Source organism: Polypterus senegalus, chromosome 13 (assembly GCF_016835505.1).
Source record: "Polypterus senegalus isolate Bchr_013 chromosome 13, ASM1683550v1, whole genome shotgun sequence".
In the NCBI taxonomy this organism is placed as follows: Eukaryota; Metazoa; Chordata; class Cladistia; order Polypteriformes; family Polypteridae; genus Polypterus; species Polypterus senegalus.
In genome coordinates this window covers 44618938-44633937 of record NC_053166.1, presented here as the reverse complement: position 1 = coordinate 44633937, position 15000 = coordinate 44618938, and the positions used below count along the sequence as shown (strand labels likewise).

The 15000-nt window shown below is 40.4% G+C and overlaps 1 protein-coding gene across 3 annotated transcripts in view; it reads right to left on the bottom strand.

Moving 5' to 3' along the window:
- The window catches only part of plac8l1 (PLAC8 like 1), a 47443-nt gene that overhangs the window by 18928 nt on the left and 13515 nt on the right, over positions 1–15000 (bottom strand). For 2 of the 3 annotated variants that reach the window (XM_039776433.1, XM_039776434.1), the window contains 3 exons: positions 9843–9995; positions 7785–7921; positions 3195–3318 (listed from right to left, as the gene is read on the bottom strand). In XM_039776433.1, coding sequence (XP_039632367.1) covers positions 3195–3318; positions 7785–7921; positions 9843–9969 — 388 coding nt within the window. In that variant the 5' untranslated portion in view covers positions 9970–9995. Of the gene's footprint in view, positions 1–3112; positions 3319–7784; positions 7922–9842; positions 9996–15000 lie in introns of those variants that run through there. The other variant, XM_039776435.1, reaches the window with a different exon arrangement.

Here is a 15000-nt window from a genome sequence, read left to right as displayed (position 1 = left end):
GTTTTTCCTTAATTTGTCATGTTTAAATGCTTATTAGAGAAACTATTGTAATTGCATTAGAAAATATGGATTTTTCTTTAAAACTAGCGGTGTAAGAATAGGAAAGGAAAAAGGTGAAAAGCCCGCCATAGCATACGTACCTTCCTGTAGTGTAAGAATAGGAAAGGAAAAAGGTGAAAAAGGAATTCAGTATAACAAAGGCTTAGGAAACCACCATTGCAGTATAACGAAAATAGCAAGGAGCGAAACCAATGCCAATGGCCGAGAGAGTACCTTCCTGTAGCAGGCTACAGAAAACATAGACATATATACAGTGGTGTGAAAAACTATTTGCCCCCTTCCTGATTTCTTATTCTTTTGCATGTTTGTCACACAAAATGTTTCTGATCATCAAACACATTTAACCATTAGTCAAATATAACACAAGTAAACACAAAATGCAGTTTTTAAATGATGTTTTTTATTATTTAGGGAGAAAAAAAATCCAAACCTACATGGCCCTGTGTGAAAAGTAATTGCCCCCTGAACCTAATAACTGGTTGGGCCACCCTTAGCAGCAATAACTGCAATCAAGCGTTTGCGATAACTTGCAATGAGTCTTTTACAGCGCTCTGGAGGAATTTTGGCCCAATTTTCTAAATCCACTGAACATATTACACCTATTCTCTGTAAACTTCACTGGCTCCCTGTTAACTACAGAATACAATACTAAATACCGCTCTTAACATTTAAAGCTCTCCACAACCTCACTGATCTCCGACAGACTTACACTCCTCTCGCTCACTCAGATCCTCATCTGCAGCTCTACTTTCTGTACCACACATCAAACTCTGTGCTATGGGAGCTCGAGCATCTCTCATAGTTTTGCGCAACTCGGGAATTCTCTTCTCTCTCTTATACATCAGCTCGATTCAATAACACATTTTAAAACTACCCTCAAAACTTATCTTTTCAAACTGGCATACCAATTGTGAATTTTGCACTGTTACTGCCAGTTTTCTTTGTTTGTTTGCTAATTATTGCTGTTTGAGCGAGAGCAATGGTAGACGCGGAAGTAGGATTAGAGATGGCGGGCGGGGCTCTGTCGTGCATGTCCCATGGCCTTAGAGTTGGTGGATGGGGCTCTGTGAGTTGGCAGGCGTGTCTCTCTGTCTTGCTTGCGCTCACTGTCTTGCGTGCCCTTAGTGAATATATATATATATATATAGATATAGATATTGCCTCTTAGGCCAGCATTACAAGTCGTCCTTTCCCCGTTGCAGATAACACTGGTAATTTTTTTTTGTGTGTATTAAGGAAGAAGCCACTTGTTTAAGGTGTTTGTTTTTCCCACTGTACTCTTTGATGTGCTTATCCTCTTGCCCATTTGGACCGTCTCCCTCTTTTTCTGTTCTGCTCAGATCCAGTTTGTCCTCTTCTCTCCAGACAGTAACAGGCACCTTTGTGTGAAATCTTCAGTTTCTTGGCAATCTGTCACATAGAATAACCCTCAACCTGCATAAAAATAATAGACAGACATGTTTCTTGAAAAAGGTGTTTCATTTTGCCCATTTCTGAACACAGAACTCACCTGTAGGAATGCTAGTACCACACAGCCCAAGTGAACAGAATAGCAGGTTTCAGAAGTTTCTGAAGTAACCAATTAGCATTTAAAGATGACTAATTAAGGATAAGCTAAATGAATTAAGCCTTAGGAACACTGAAGGAGTGGCTGCTGAAAATGGAGCAGTTGTACAGTATGTGAAAAATGAATTAAAAATCAGCAATTTCAAGCATTAATAGCCATTAGCAACACTAGTAAAGTCCTGGCAATATGTTTAAATCAATTTAAAAATAAAAAAGGTATCAATTTGTACCAGAAACATGTAACTTTCTGGGTATGTCCAGACCTTTGACTGATTGAGTGTGCATAAATATACTGTAGTGTGTGTGTGTTTGTGTGTGTGTGTGTGTATATACACACATACATATATACAAACACATCGTTTTTTAGGAGAATACACAGACACACAGGTATACAGTATGTTTTATATACTATATATTGGACACAAAATAGAGTATAAACGTGTGAAAGGTACTTTTCTTATCTGTCCTATTTTCAGTTATTTCACAGAGTAGTAAATCAGAAGTGTCTGTGATGGCCAACTCTAGCATATCTTACGTTCTATATTAATTACAATGTCTTTCTAAATGCTGGACTAGGTACTAAAGGCCACTGCTGATTTATTGTTGTCTTTTCACACCATAAAATTCTTGAACGTGGGAGCAATAATAAAAGACTTGTAGACATTGTTACTCCCTTTAGTCCCTAAAAACGAGTTCTCAGGGTAGCATGGCAGTTGGCCCTGTCCAGATGGTTTACTTGGTATGGCTGCATCAAGCGCTTTTTTATGCTTTCTCTTCTTCCACCCTCTAGTAGGTTTTTGTCATGTGTCCTCCTCAGTGGGACTGAAAGAAGTCCAACTACTTACTTTTCAGAGATGAACTATGCTACGGCTACAGTCCCGTCCCAGTGTTTACCAGCTGCCATTGCCAACACAAATAATTTGGAAATGAAAAGTGCGCCTTTGCCTTGAGTGGTTTTGCTGCGTGGCATTGATGCTATATAATGGTGGATATCCAGTGACTGTGCTGTTTTTTCCATCATTATATTATTACAAGAAGAATGTAAATATGGTATGCCTTTACTGGACAATGTTAAGTATGTAAAAAAAATTACACAGCTTTAACGCCTTTGTATTATTGTAAATTTCAAAAGGAAACCAAACTGCTGCTTGTTTAATTGTTTTTCACCATAAATGTTGAAAACCAAGCATGGAAATGCCCACTAATGTGCCCATTCTGTCACTGTGTCCCAGATTTTGTAATAAACACTCTAAACACGTGACAGGTTCCTTTTGGCTCATGTCTTGTAGGATGTGCTGAAGCACCAATCACCAGTGGCTCTGCCACTCTACCTGGGTAGCCATTTTACAGTGTAACTGTTGACGGCAATTCATTTTATATTCTTATCACTTGAGTATATTCAATAGTCTAACACCAGTCTCTGCCGGGCCAAGTGCTGCTCTAAACTCCTACTGAAAGTGGATTGAAGTGGACCAAAAACTGGATATACAGAATATATAATTTTATTTAGGTTGCCAAACTTTGGCACAAAGAAGATAAATAAGAAGAAAGTGAACAAGATCACGAACATTCAAAAGCAGTTGATACATGATATATGTAAGCTTGATTCCTCATCTTCAGCTCTCTCACCATCTGACACAAAGCCAAGGGCCAGCAGCAGTAGACGGCTGCCCAGTCATCAACTGCATTGCCCTGGAAAATAAAGTTGTTCTGATAAGTATGAGTGGAGTAATTTCTTTCTTCAACAAGTGAAAACTCATTTCTGCAATTATTAGGGAAAATAAAAGAACAGTCAAGAGTCCCCATTCGTAAAGAGATTCAAGATGGACATCTTTGTTTATGACAAGCTTGAAGGAATCAGCCAAGGGCACTCTTGTCAGTTCACTATAGGCAACCGACTAAAATAACAAAGCACTGGCCTTAAATAAAGTAAGTTCATTTCCACGACACGGTTTTTTAAGCATTTCAGTTTGCACCAATCAGAATATAAGTAAATGGTATATTCTTAATAACACCTATGTTTCAATATTAATTAAAGGCCCCCAAATAGTTCAACTGATTAAAAGTGTTTGACACACACACGCACATTTACCTCTAAGGAGAAGTTTCTTACTTCTAAATTCTTATAAATGAAAAGTATTTAATTATAATTATCTCATCATTCCCTTGGTAACTGTTTAGCACATGATAGGTACAGAATATCTTAACTGCCAAAGACAGGCACATCCAGAAAACTCATAAATTCACACAGTAATAATAAAACAAACAAAGATATACTTTTTGAATTTCTTTAGTATGGCAATATAAAATTGCAATTCAGTTTACTCTTGCATAGATTTACACTGTATGGTCACTTTATTAGTGCCACCCTTTTAGTACTGGGACGGTATCCCATTTGCCCCAGCAATGTGGATTAAACAATGATTTGGGTCCATATGGACTATAACGTCACGTGGTTCCTCCGTGGGTTTTTCCTCCAAATATCCTTTTCCACCTCAACCAAAGGCACTCTATTACACTACAATTTAAGACTGTGCAGGTGATGGCACTAACATGAAGTCCCTATTACATGCCTGGTATCATCTTGAGAGAATCCATTTGAAAAGGGGCAGACTATGGACTTAAAAGGATGCACATTAGGCAACAATGGTTAGGTACATGGTGACATTCAAATGACGTTTATTAAGAGGCCTGATGAAATCATCAATTCAGAAGGTTTATTCTGGCCCAACCATCTACACATTGCTGAAGAAGTTGACATTTTCCACATCAGGTGGCATTTTCTAATTGTCAACCACCCAGTTTTGCTCTCCACTGTAGTTTCCTGTTCTCAGCTGAAAGGAGATGAACCTGGCATGGTCTTCTGCTGCAGCAGCCTCCCTGCTTTCAAATATGCCCTTCTGCATGTTACAGTTGTGGCTGTAATTTGAGAATTTGTGGCCTTCCAGTTAGCTTGAACAAGTCCTCTGACTACACTCATTAACAAGGTGTTTTCCCCACCTTCAGGATTACCATTTTTGTTTATCGCACCATTCACTGGAAACTCTAGAGACTGAAGTGAGAGAAAATCCCAGCAGCACAGCTGTTTATGAGGCAATAGAAACAACACATCTAACACCAGTGATCACACCACAGTTCATAAAGCTGCTCAGATCAAGCCTCTCGCTTATTGTAATGCTGGGACAAGCAACCGCTAAACAGCTTGACCATAAGTGAGGCCACATGGCTGGCTATTTGAAGAAGAAGGTGAACCTAATAAGGTGGCCCTTTAGTATATTATTATGCACAGTAAGAGGAAAAGTTTAAAAAATGACACACATAACTGAACAATAATACAATAAAAATAACTATAAAGCCGGCAGCATGATTAGCACAGGGTACTTCATTTGAGCCCCATGGCCAACTGCTACCTTTATGGAGTTTACTCATTCTCTCCAAGACCCTAAGAGTCTTTCTTTGGGTAGGGGGCATTAACAGATGTGGCAGCTGCCAGTCTCAATTAGGCCTTGTAATATCCTGGCACCCAATCCTGGTTGATTCATGCAACCCAAAACCAGAATTAAGCAAATGAATGAAGAGCTTACACTCAGTATTTCCTAAAGGATGATTTTTGTAATCATTAATGTATCAAATTCAGTAAACTGATTAATATCAGAGGAGAAGAAAACAACTCCACTTTCTGTTTGCTCCTGTCAGAACGTTTCTGCTGTCAGGGACGTAAGGCAAGCCTCTAAATAATACCAGCAGGGTATTCCGATTGGTTTCGCAGAAGTTGACAGCTAATTTGTCATACAGCCCTCTGCACCTTCTTACCTATGGTGCTCTCCCCTCCTGTCTCTCTCGATTCACACAGTAATCATAAAACACACAAAGATATACTTTTTGAATGTTTCTGCTCCGGCTGGTGGCACACTACAAGACTTCTAGGCAGAGGAGCTGTCAGTCTCACATTTGCCGATCTCGTCACCTAAGGATGCCCGATGAGACAACTAGGAAGAAATCGCAAGGCATGACAACTTACAGTAAGGCCATGTCATATTATACCACTTTTTCAGTGATTTTAATTCGCAGGCTTCACTTTTATAATCTTTGCGAGTCGGAGGCAGTCACAGCGCACTCCTGTGATCTCCATCTTGTAGTTTTACATGCCCAGCACAGCGTTGGAGGATATTGCTTTTAACAGTAAGTTAGTTATGTTACTTGTTAGTCACAAAAAAAGTAACTAAATATGGTATATAGTTACTTATTATAAAATGAAGTACATTGCAAACAGTGTGTTGGTTTGCATTACTTTTTCTTCTTTTTGTTTTCTCGTATGCGAAGTATAGGGAAAATATTGTAATTGTCCAAAAATTCGATGTCGAGATTTTGATGAATCTTGACGTTTTAGACCTCCCTGACTTTCTCGTATATGAAGTATAGGGTAACTATTGTAATCGTCCAAAAATTCGATGTCGAGATTTTGATGAATCTCAACGTTTTAGACCTCCCTGACTTTCTTGTATATGAAGTATAGGGTAACTATTGTAATCGTCCAAAAATTCGATGTCGAGATTTTGATGAATCTCGACGTTTTAGACCTCCCTGAGTCTGAAAATACCATTTTTGGAATTATGTATATGTGTTTGTGCGTGTGTATGTAAACCCGATAACTTGAGTACACTTTCACTTAGGTCAAGCAAATTTTGCATACAAGTATTTGGTACAAAACGTAGATTTCTTTCAACTTTTGGCCTATTTCTGCTAACCGGAAGAGGTGCTTTACCTTTTATTAATGCAACTGCAGTGTCTGATTTATTCAACTTTACTTTTGTAATAATTGTTCAATAAATTATTATTTGATTTGATTTGTTGTTGATGGTTCTTTGATGTCCATAAAAATATAATCATTGTCTTGCAGTTTACTCCTCAAATATCCATCCCCATATCTGAGTATATGAGAAGGGTAGGGGAGACCACTCCTGATTTTTTATGTAACAACTGCACATCTAACTGGCCAGCATTTGTTATTAAGTCCTAAGCCCAGGTGGTGTGTTCAATCAAAAAATTGAGCCATCATACACAGAAAGAAGGAAAAATAGCTTCATTTTTTTAAATTGCTGAAGGATTAGTCAGATATTTGCAGGATGGCATGCCAGCTCATAATATAAGTGGCTTCAATGTCAGTAAAAATGTCAAAACTGCAAAGTTGCAGAAGAATTCCAAGTAGGGTGGCAACAATGAATGACCACACTACTATTTTTTTGTGGAGCGGTAAAAGACCCTTCATGGTCTGGAAACCTCTGATTAGTGATGTGCATCCATTGGGAGGTCGGGCCACCCCCTTTAAACTCCCATGGCCGTACACCATGTTTTATCATTGTCCAGCTGCCACTAAGACACAGCCAAAAACATGTGCCGAAAATGCAGTATTAATTAAAACATCCACAATATTAAAAAAAGGAATGCACCGTTTTCAATTGCCATTTTTGGCACCTGTGTACCAAGCACCCTTCAGACCCCCATGAGTCTGCCCTGTTGAAGCCCATTTTGTTGTGCAGCTTTTAATGCTCCTTATTTTAGCCCATAATAACATGAATATGTTTTTGAAATGTAAAACTGTGCTGAAGCATCATAATGCAGTGACATAATTTAACACCCCCAGCCATTGTTAGTCATACGATCAAACATCCTCGGGCAATGACATCAGCAACTGCAGCAGTCGAGTTTAACATCCCCTCCGACTAGAAGTCATGTAATGTGACATCTGCTAAAGGGCTAGCATCTTTGGAATCCTCCATAAAATAACAACGAGAGAAGATCATTCTAAAGCGCAACTGCAGGCACATTGAGACCGCATTACAGGTGGGAAGCAAAGGAGTTCATCCAGATGCTGTGCTCTTGTAATCTGAGGCATCCGGTACAAGGCAAGAACCAAATCCAGACAGGAGGATGGCCCACAGGCAGCCCACTCAGACCTCCCTCCTAACCTACTGTAACATTCATATTTTGGAAATGAGAGAGAGTATCCGAAGAAGAGAGAACAAGCAAACCTGACACAGTCAGTGAGAGACCTGGTCAGGAATCGAAACCAGATTTGTGGAAGCAGCACGAGTCACTGCATCTTTTAAATGCCTCAAGAAAACATGGAAGAGATGTGCTAAAAAATGTGACTTTACCCGAATTTTGTATTTTTCTCTAATTCCAACACGCAGTGCAAATGTGGATCCTGGAAGAAGTGGGAGAAGCGCACTCTCCCCGTAATCGTATGAGAGCTTCATTTCCTGACAGAGGGGGCACAGGGCACCGAGGAGGCCTGAAATACAAAGAATTCATTGAAGAGGTACAGATATGAACGAGACCCTCAGTTTTCATCAGTCTGCATCTGCTGTTCTCAGTATGGGTGGCTTTGCAGGTTTTGATTTGTTTAAATGCAGAAGTGCTACTGCTTTTAGAATTTACTCATGTTTATCTTCCTATTATGTCCAGAACTGCATGCCGTTCTTGTTAAAACCTCCTTAGCGCAGTGGGAAAAGGATCTCCCACTCAACATTTCGGAAAAGGAGTGGAAGGCAGCCAGGCATAGAATTCACTTGAGCTCCATATGTGAAAAGCATACAATCATTCAATTTAAAATCATCTACCGATCACATCTCTCTCGTTTAAAATTGTCCAAAATGTTTTCAGGGCAAGATCCAATCTGTGAACACTGCAATCAAGTTCCAGCCTCACTGGGTCACATGTTTTGGGCCTGCACCAAATTAACATCATTCAGGACCAGAATCTTTAAATGCCTTTCAGACAGCCTCGGAGTCACAAACTCTCCTAATCCCCTAACAGCTGTGTTTGGTGATGGGCTTAAAGTGGAGAAGGACAAACAAACTGTAATTGCCTTTACTACACTATTGGCACGTAGAATTAACTTGCTCAACTGGAAGAATCCTAACTCTACTATTCTACGTCAGTGGGTAACAGATATTATATACTATTTGAAACTGGAAAAAATTAAATACTCACTTACAATTGTGGATAAGTATCGTCCCTACAGCATTAGAAGAATGAAAAACACCCTCAAATGGTTTACTGTCATTTTCCGGCATTGCTCTGCATAGTGGTTTGTTTCAATAGCTATTTTCTTTACCAGACTATCATCGAAAAACTGTAAATATGATCATGATCAACAGACATCTTTAAACCGGAGTGAACCATAAATGGGCAACAAGAAGGTTCAGGATTGTCAGCAGCAGTATGAATCCAACACCAAACACAAACATCTGTTCAGAATCAATGAAACAGATGTGATTTTCACGGTCCATGTCAATGTCAGATGACCAATTGTTACCACATTTTGGTCGAGTTTTCTTGGGAGGTATAGAAATGTTCATGATTTTCAGCAGCATGATGTTATTTCATCCACTAGGTGGCAGAAGAATACTGTTCTGAGAGTTAATCGGGCCTAGCATTGTAAATCATTACACTTCGCACCGAGTCTGACTCAGGATTAACCGTACTTACATAGAGTTCTGAACCTGATTTCCAATCAGCGTTGATACCAAGGAGATTAAATGTGAAGTGGAAAAAAAAGGGGAATTCAAAGCAGAACCCTGGAAAGTAGTAGCACTCAATAACTCGATAACTGGCAGGTATTTTTAGGGGAGTTGTCCATCATGATCGTAGTTAGAGTAGACACAGGGCTTTTTCTGTTTTTTTAAAGAAAATGCACAATTTCACAAGCAGATGAGAGTAATATGTAATAGGAGAGTATTAGGGGAGTAACAAGCAAACTGAACGCACAAAGGTGTAACACGCATTGCAAATGCAAAATCTGTGGGACGCTGGCTGTTTAAAGGCACTACTGTAGTTAGTCCAAAGAAGATTGCAGTGACATGCAGAGATCTTTCGGTTGGCAGACACACAAAAGTGGAGAAGGGGCCGAGTTTTTTACAATAAATTAAAGTATAATGGAATGAACCAGCATGTTAAGGGTGGAGAAAGGTGCTATATAATAAAATCAATTATTATTATTATTATTATTATTATTAGAAGAAGACTTAGCAGGGCTACAGGCTTAATGATTACAGCCTTAATGTAAGGCTGCTGGTTTATTTCTTTATAAATTACAAAGAAATACTAAATGAAGAGTTGACAAAAAGGCAACCGTGACAAGAAGAAGAAAGGACATTTCAAACTGCACCAGCATAGTGACAGGTGGCATAAGCAGTACAACTGGATCTTACAGACTCTCTTGTCAGCGCAGATGCTGAACAGGTTGGTTGTCCAGCTTCCGCCTGTCTGAGTGATGGTGGTCACTGTTGTGGTCGTCCTTCCAAGCCCTGGCTGAGTAGTCACAACATGGTCCACCATTTTAGGCTTTAATTTTTCTCCAGAATCTGAAAGAAGACATTATATGATATATAAGATTTTTTTTTTTAAATTGTCCATTTATTTTGTCTTGTTATTACATTGATAGATGTCATTGCATAAGAGTTAAAAGTAACTAGGAGTCACACTACACTTGCTTCTGTACTGGTTTTTATTCTATTATTTTTTTCCTTTGTCCATCTTTAAAATGTAACACAGTCAAAACATTTTACAGCTGCAGATGTCAGACACTTTACAATAAATAACAAGCATTGTAAATTCCTCAGTCGATTTTCTGGTTAAAGATGGCTTTGTGGTCCTGGGTTCAAATCCTAAGCCCTGCCACTGTCTTCATGGAGTCTGCCTGCTCTCCCCATGACTCGGTGAATTTTCCTCTCACATCTCCTAGACATGCAGGTTATGCTAATCAATAACTGTAAAGAATATCTCACTTTTTTGATGTTTGTGCCATTTGATTCTTCCCTTTTTTCTTTAAAGTTATTAATAAAAAGGTTACAAAATAAATAAACGAGCTCTGCATGATTGAATGTAGGTGATTCCTACAATTGACTGGCACCTCACTAAGGTTAGTTCCCATTTTGCACCCTATGCTGCCTGGATAGGTTCGCTTAACCTCATAGGCAATTTAGAAAATTGATGTATAAGTTAAATTTCTTATGCTGCACATTCAGTGCCTAAATTGAAGCTGATCATATAAAGAATCCAAATTAATGTTATATCTTATGACAAAGTTTACATACCAGATTGAACAATAAGGTCCAAATGGCACACGTCCTTCATATATAAATTGGTACCAAAAAATGCAATCAAGAAAGCAGGAACGTTTTCTTGATTTAAAATCAAATATACCTGATGGGTGGCACAGTGGTCAGTATTACTATCTTACACCCCTGGACCCCAAGTTCAGCTGCAGGCTGGCCACTCTCTGTATAGAATCTACATGTTCTCCCTGTGAGTGTGTGCTGTATGTGTTTCTCCGAGTAATCGAGTTTGCACTCACATCTCAAAGGCACACAGTCAAGCTGAACGGCTAGTGTAAGTTCCCCAGTGTTAATGTGCATGTTGTGCCCTGAAATGAAAAGGCATCCCATCCATCTTGGTTCCTATTTCAGTCCACCATAAACCTAACTGTATTAAGCTAGTCTGAAATTGGATAGGTGGATTAAAATTGGGTGCTCCGGTTTCCTCCCACAGTCCAAACACATGCAGGTTAGGTGCATTGGTGATCCGAAATTGTCCCTAGTGTGTGCTTGGTGTGTGTGTGTGTGTGTGTGCCCTGCGGTTTGATTTGACCTTTAAAAACCCTCATAACAGTTTGAATAAAGTTTCCTTTGTGAGAAGATCTGATCTCAGCTTTATGCCCAACCAAATGATGACACCATGTGCACAGAAACAAATCCCAAGTCATGTACGAGGGGGAGTCAAGCTAAAGTTAGAAAATGGGATTTATTAGACTGATAATGTAATTTCACAATCTCGTCTCCACCCTTCTCAAAGCATTAGCGTCACCTGCCTGGAAGTGCTGGGATTTCAGCAGAATAAAAGGTTTTGTCTTGTCCTCGCAACCACTCGCGCACTGCTATCTTCACGTCATCATCTGTCTTGAGTCGACGACCACCCACTTTTTTTAGTGGTCCAAAAAGGTGGAAATCACACGGTGCCAAATGAATAAGGAGGATGTGACAAAACCACAAACTTCAGTTTCTCCAGACAAGCCTTGGTGTTCTTAGCAGTGTGTGTGTCATTGTGTTGCAGCAAAAGGACTCCTTCAGACAGCAGTCCCCACCACTTGGATTGAATAGCAGGCTTCACATTGGTCAACAGAAAGTCACAGTAACTTGTGCTGGTGACTGTAATACCCCTCGGCATGTAGTGTTTGACAATAACTCGGGTGTACAAGTGGTTGAAAGGACAAGACAAAACCTTTTAGTCTGCTGGAATCCCAACACTTCCAGGCAGGTGGCACAAGAGCATTGAGAAGGATGGAGACGACATTGAGAAATGACATGATCAGTTTTGTTAAGGTTCATTCCAATTTCTAATAAATCCCATTTTCTAACTTTGCTTGATTTCTACAGATTGTACGAGGGGTAGTCAAGCTAAAGAAACTTTCAGCCATTTAATTTTAAATTTACTATTGCTCCCTTTCTTATTTGCATTGGTGATGGACAGGTTGACAGACGAGATTAGACAGGAGTCCCCGTGGACTATGATTTTTGCTGATGACATTGTGATCTGTAGCGAGAGTCAGGAGCAGGTTGAGGAGACCCTGGAGAGGTGGAGATATGCTCTGGAGAGGAGAGGAATGAAGGTCAGTAAGAACAAGACAGAATACATGTGTGTAAATGAGAGGGAGGTCGGTGGAATGGTAAGGATGTAAGGAGTAGAGTTGGTGAAGGTGGATGAGTTTAAATACTTGGGATCAACAGTACAGAGTAATGGCGATTGTGGAAGAGAGGAGAAAAAGAGAGTGCAGGCAGGGTGGAATGGGTGGAGAAGAGTGTCAGGAGTAATTTGTGACAGACGGGTGTCAGCAAGAGTGAAAGGGAAGGTCTACAGGACGGTAGTGAGACCAGCTATGGCATATGGGTTGGAGACGGTGGCACTGACCAGAAAGCAGGAGAGAGAACTGGAGGTGGCAGAGTTAAAGATGCTAAGATTTGCATTGGGTGTGACAAGGATGCACGAGGATTAGAAATGAGGACATTAGAGGGTCAGCTGAAGTTGGACAGTTGGGAGACAAAGTCAGAGAGGGGAGATTGCGTTGGTTTGGACATGTGCAGAGGAGAGATGCTGGGTATATTGGGAGAAGGATGTTAAGGATAGAGCTGCCAGCAAAAGGGAAAAGAGGAAGGCCTAAGAGAAGATTTATGGATGTGGTGAGGGAGGACATGAAGAAGGTGATTGGTGTAACAGAGCAAATTGCAGAGAACGGGAAGATATGGAGCAAGATAATCCTGAGAACAGGAAGATATGGAGCAAGATAATCCTAACAGGAGCAACCGAAAGAAGAAGACGTATGAGATGGAGTCAAGCTAAAGAAACTTTCAGCCATTTAGTTTTAGGTTTACTACTGTACTGGACTGCTCATAGTTTTCCCAGCCCTGGTATAAATATATTGTAACGAACCCAACAAGTTGCCTCAGCTTGTTTGTGAGTCCCTAACAGTATGAGCTGGCAATCCATCTTGTAAAAGAGCAGAAAAACGAGTCTGGGATTTCTGCAGTCTACAGCTCCAAGTATATCGACTTGTCTTAATGGACAGTTATCATTATTTGTGTCAGATAACCTTCCCATAACCCTAATCTTAACCACAGTGTAACCCTTTGAAGCCATCTCCACCTAATTAGAGCTCTAGGGTGTTACTGGAGGTATGCATCTATTGGCATCCTTTGGAGTCATCTCCACCTGCTTGGAGTTCTAGGGTGAAGAATCAGGGATGCAGAGATACATACTTGAGAAAGATGGCAAGCTTACAAAGTCACAAATGAATTCCAACAAGTGTGGCAATGGGAAGTGGTCCCTGTGAGGACAGAGAGCTACCTAAGAAAAACATGCTAAACAGCAAAGAACTGCATTGGCACTTGGCACCTGTGACTACCACAGTGGTGCACTACACTGGTGTCAGAAGTGGGATGAGTGAAAACCTACCGTCTAAATTTGCAAAGCGCCAAGTGGCACAGAGACCTAAGGTGGACTTGCCAGGCGCTTCTGAGGAGTAGTTGAGATTGAGGATATTGGAATGCTGCTGGAGAAAACTGCTGACAGACTGCCACCTATACAGCTCCACCAACGCTTCTCTATCTGCTAAGGTCCATTGGCCTGAGTGTGTGGATGCTGGTGGAGCTTCAGGGTTATGAGGCTGAGGAAAGTGTAGCAGATGAAGTTGCCAGTGACCCCAGGTAATCTGTGTGAAGCAGGGCAAGTGGTAAAAACTGCACAGGCAATGGATGAGGCACATCATAGAGGCGCTGCAGAGAAGCCATGGAGGAGTCTCAAAGGGGAGATCTGGACCTGGATCACCGCTTGCGGCATCAGTTCAGTGAAGGATAACGGCTGAAAGACTGTTACATTTGCATGTCCTCTCACAGAGGTTCACCTGCCCACATATACTGGTCAGATCTCCAGCCAGAAATACAGCCTTTAACATGACTGCCACGGCACTAACAGAGCAGCACTTAAGACCCCCTGCTGATGTGTCTTTGTAACCTGCCGTACTGAAAACAAAGACCACCCCACTATTTCCAAGAGTCTGCATGGAGTTGGAAGCGGCCACCGAGGACAAAGAATGTGACGGGGTGGCTCTGGAATGGTGTTGACAAGTTGCATCAGCCAGGTTGTGAGTTACTAAGAGCGTGGACAGGGTGCAAATAAATAACAGTAAGAAAGAATAATAATCAATGGACTTTTAAAATAACAAATGACAAATTTGTAAACAGTAATGTCTGAGTTGGTGGCAAGAACAAAGAGTTGTGTCTGTGGTATCTCATGGATGAACAGGAACAAAATGAACATAAAACTGAAGGCTCAGCATGTCTTTATTTTAAATCGCCTAATATGTATTGAATAATATGACCAAGTTTGAAATGAGCACAGATAATAGGCTTTTTGTTCAGTTTTCTTAAATTATTTTGAAATGACGTATAAATGTAGGTGGCATTACAATAATCACAGACCCGACTCAAATGCATTCATGCATCATGAGTAGTAAAGTAATGGTCTCCGAGTTCACCTCACCAGCATTTTCATCCATTGCTTGTGCACTTGACATTTCAAAAGTGAGTCACTCAGCGTAATAATCACATTGTCAGACATGTACTGTTTCTGCACTAGAACGGCAGTAATACTGGGACGCTGACTATGCCACATTCGGGGAGACTAATTACTGAAGTCTTTGTGTCTTTTCATGCTAACTTCAAGCAACAGTAACTATGAAAGTTGTACTTCTGTAAATGACATAAATCACTGGTTGACTAATGTACTCTGTAATTAGGCGTGTAATGTCAATAACTA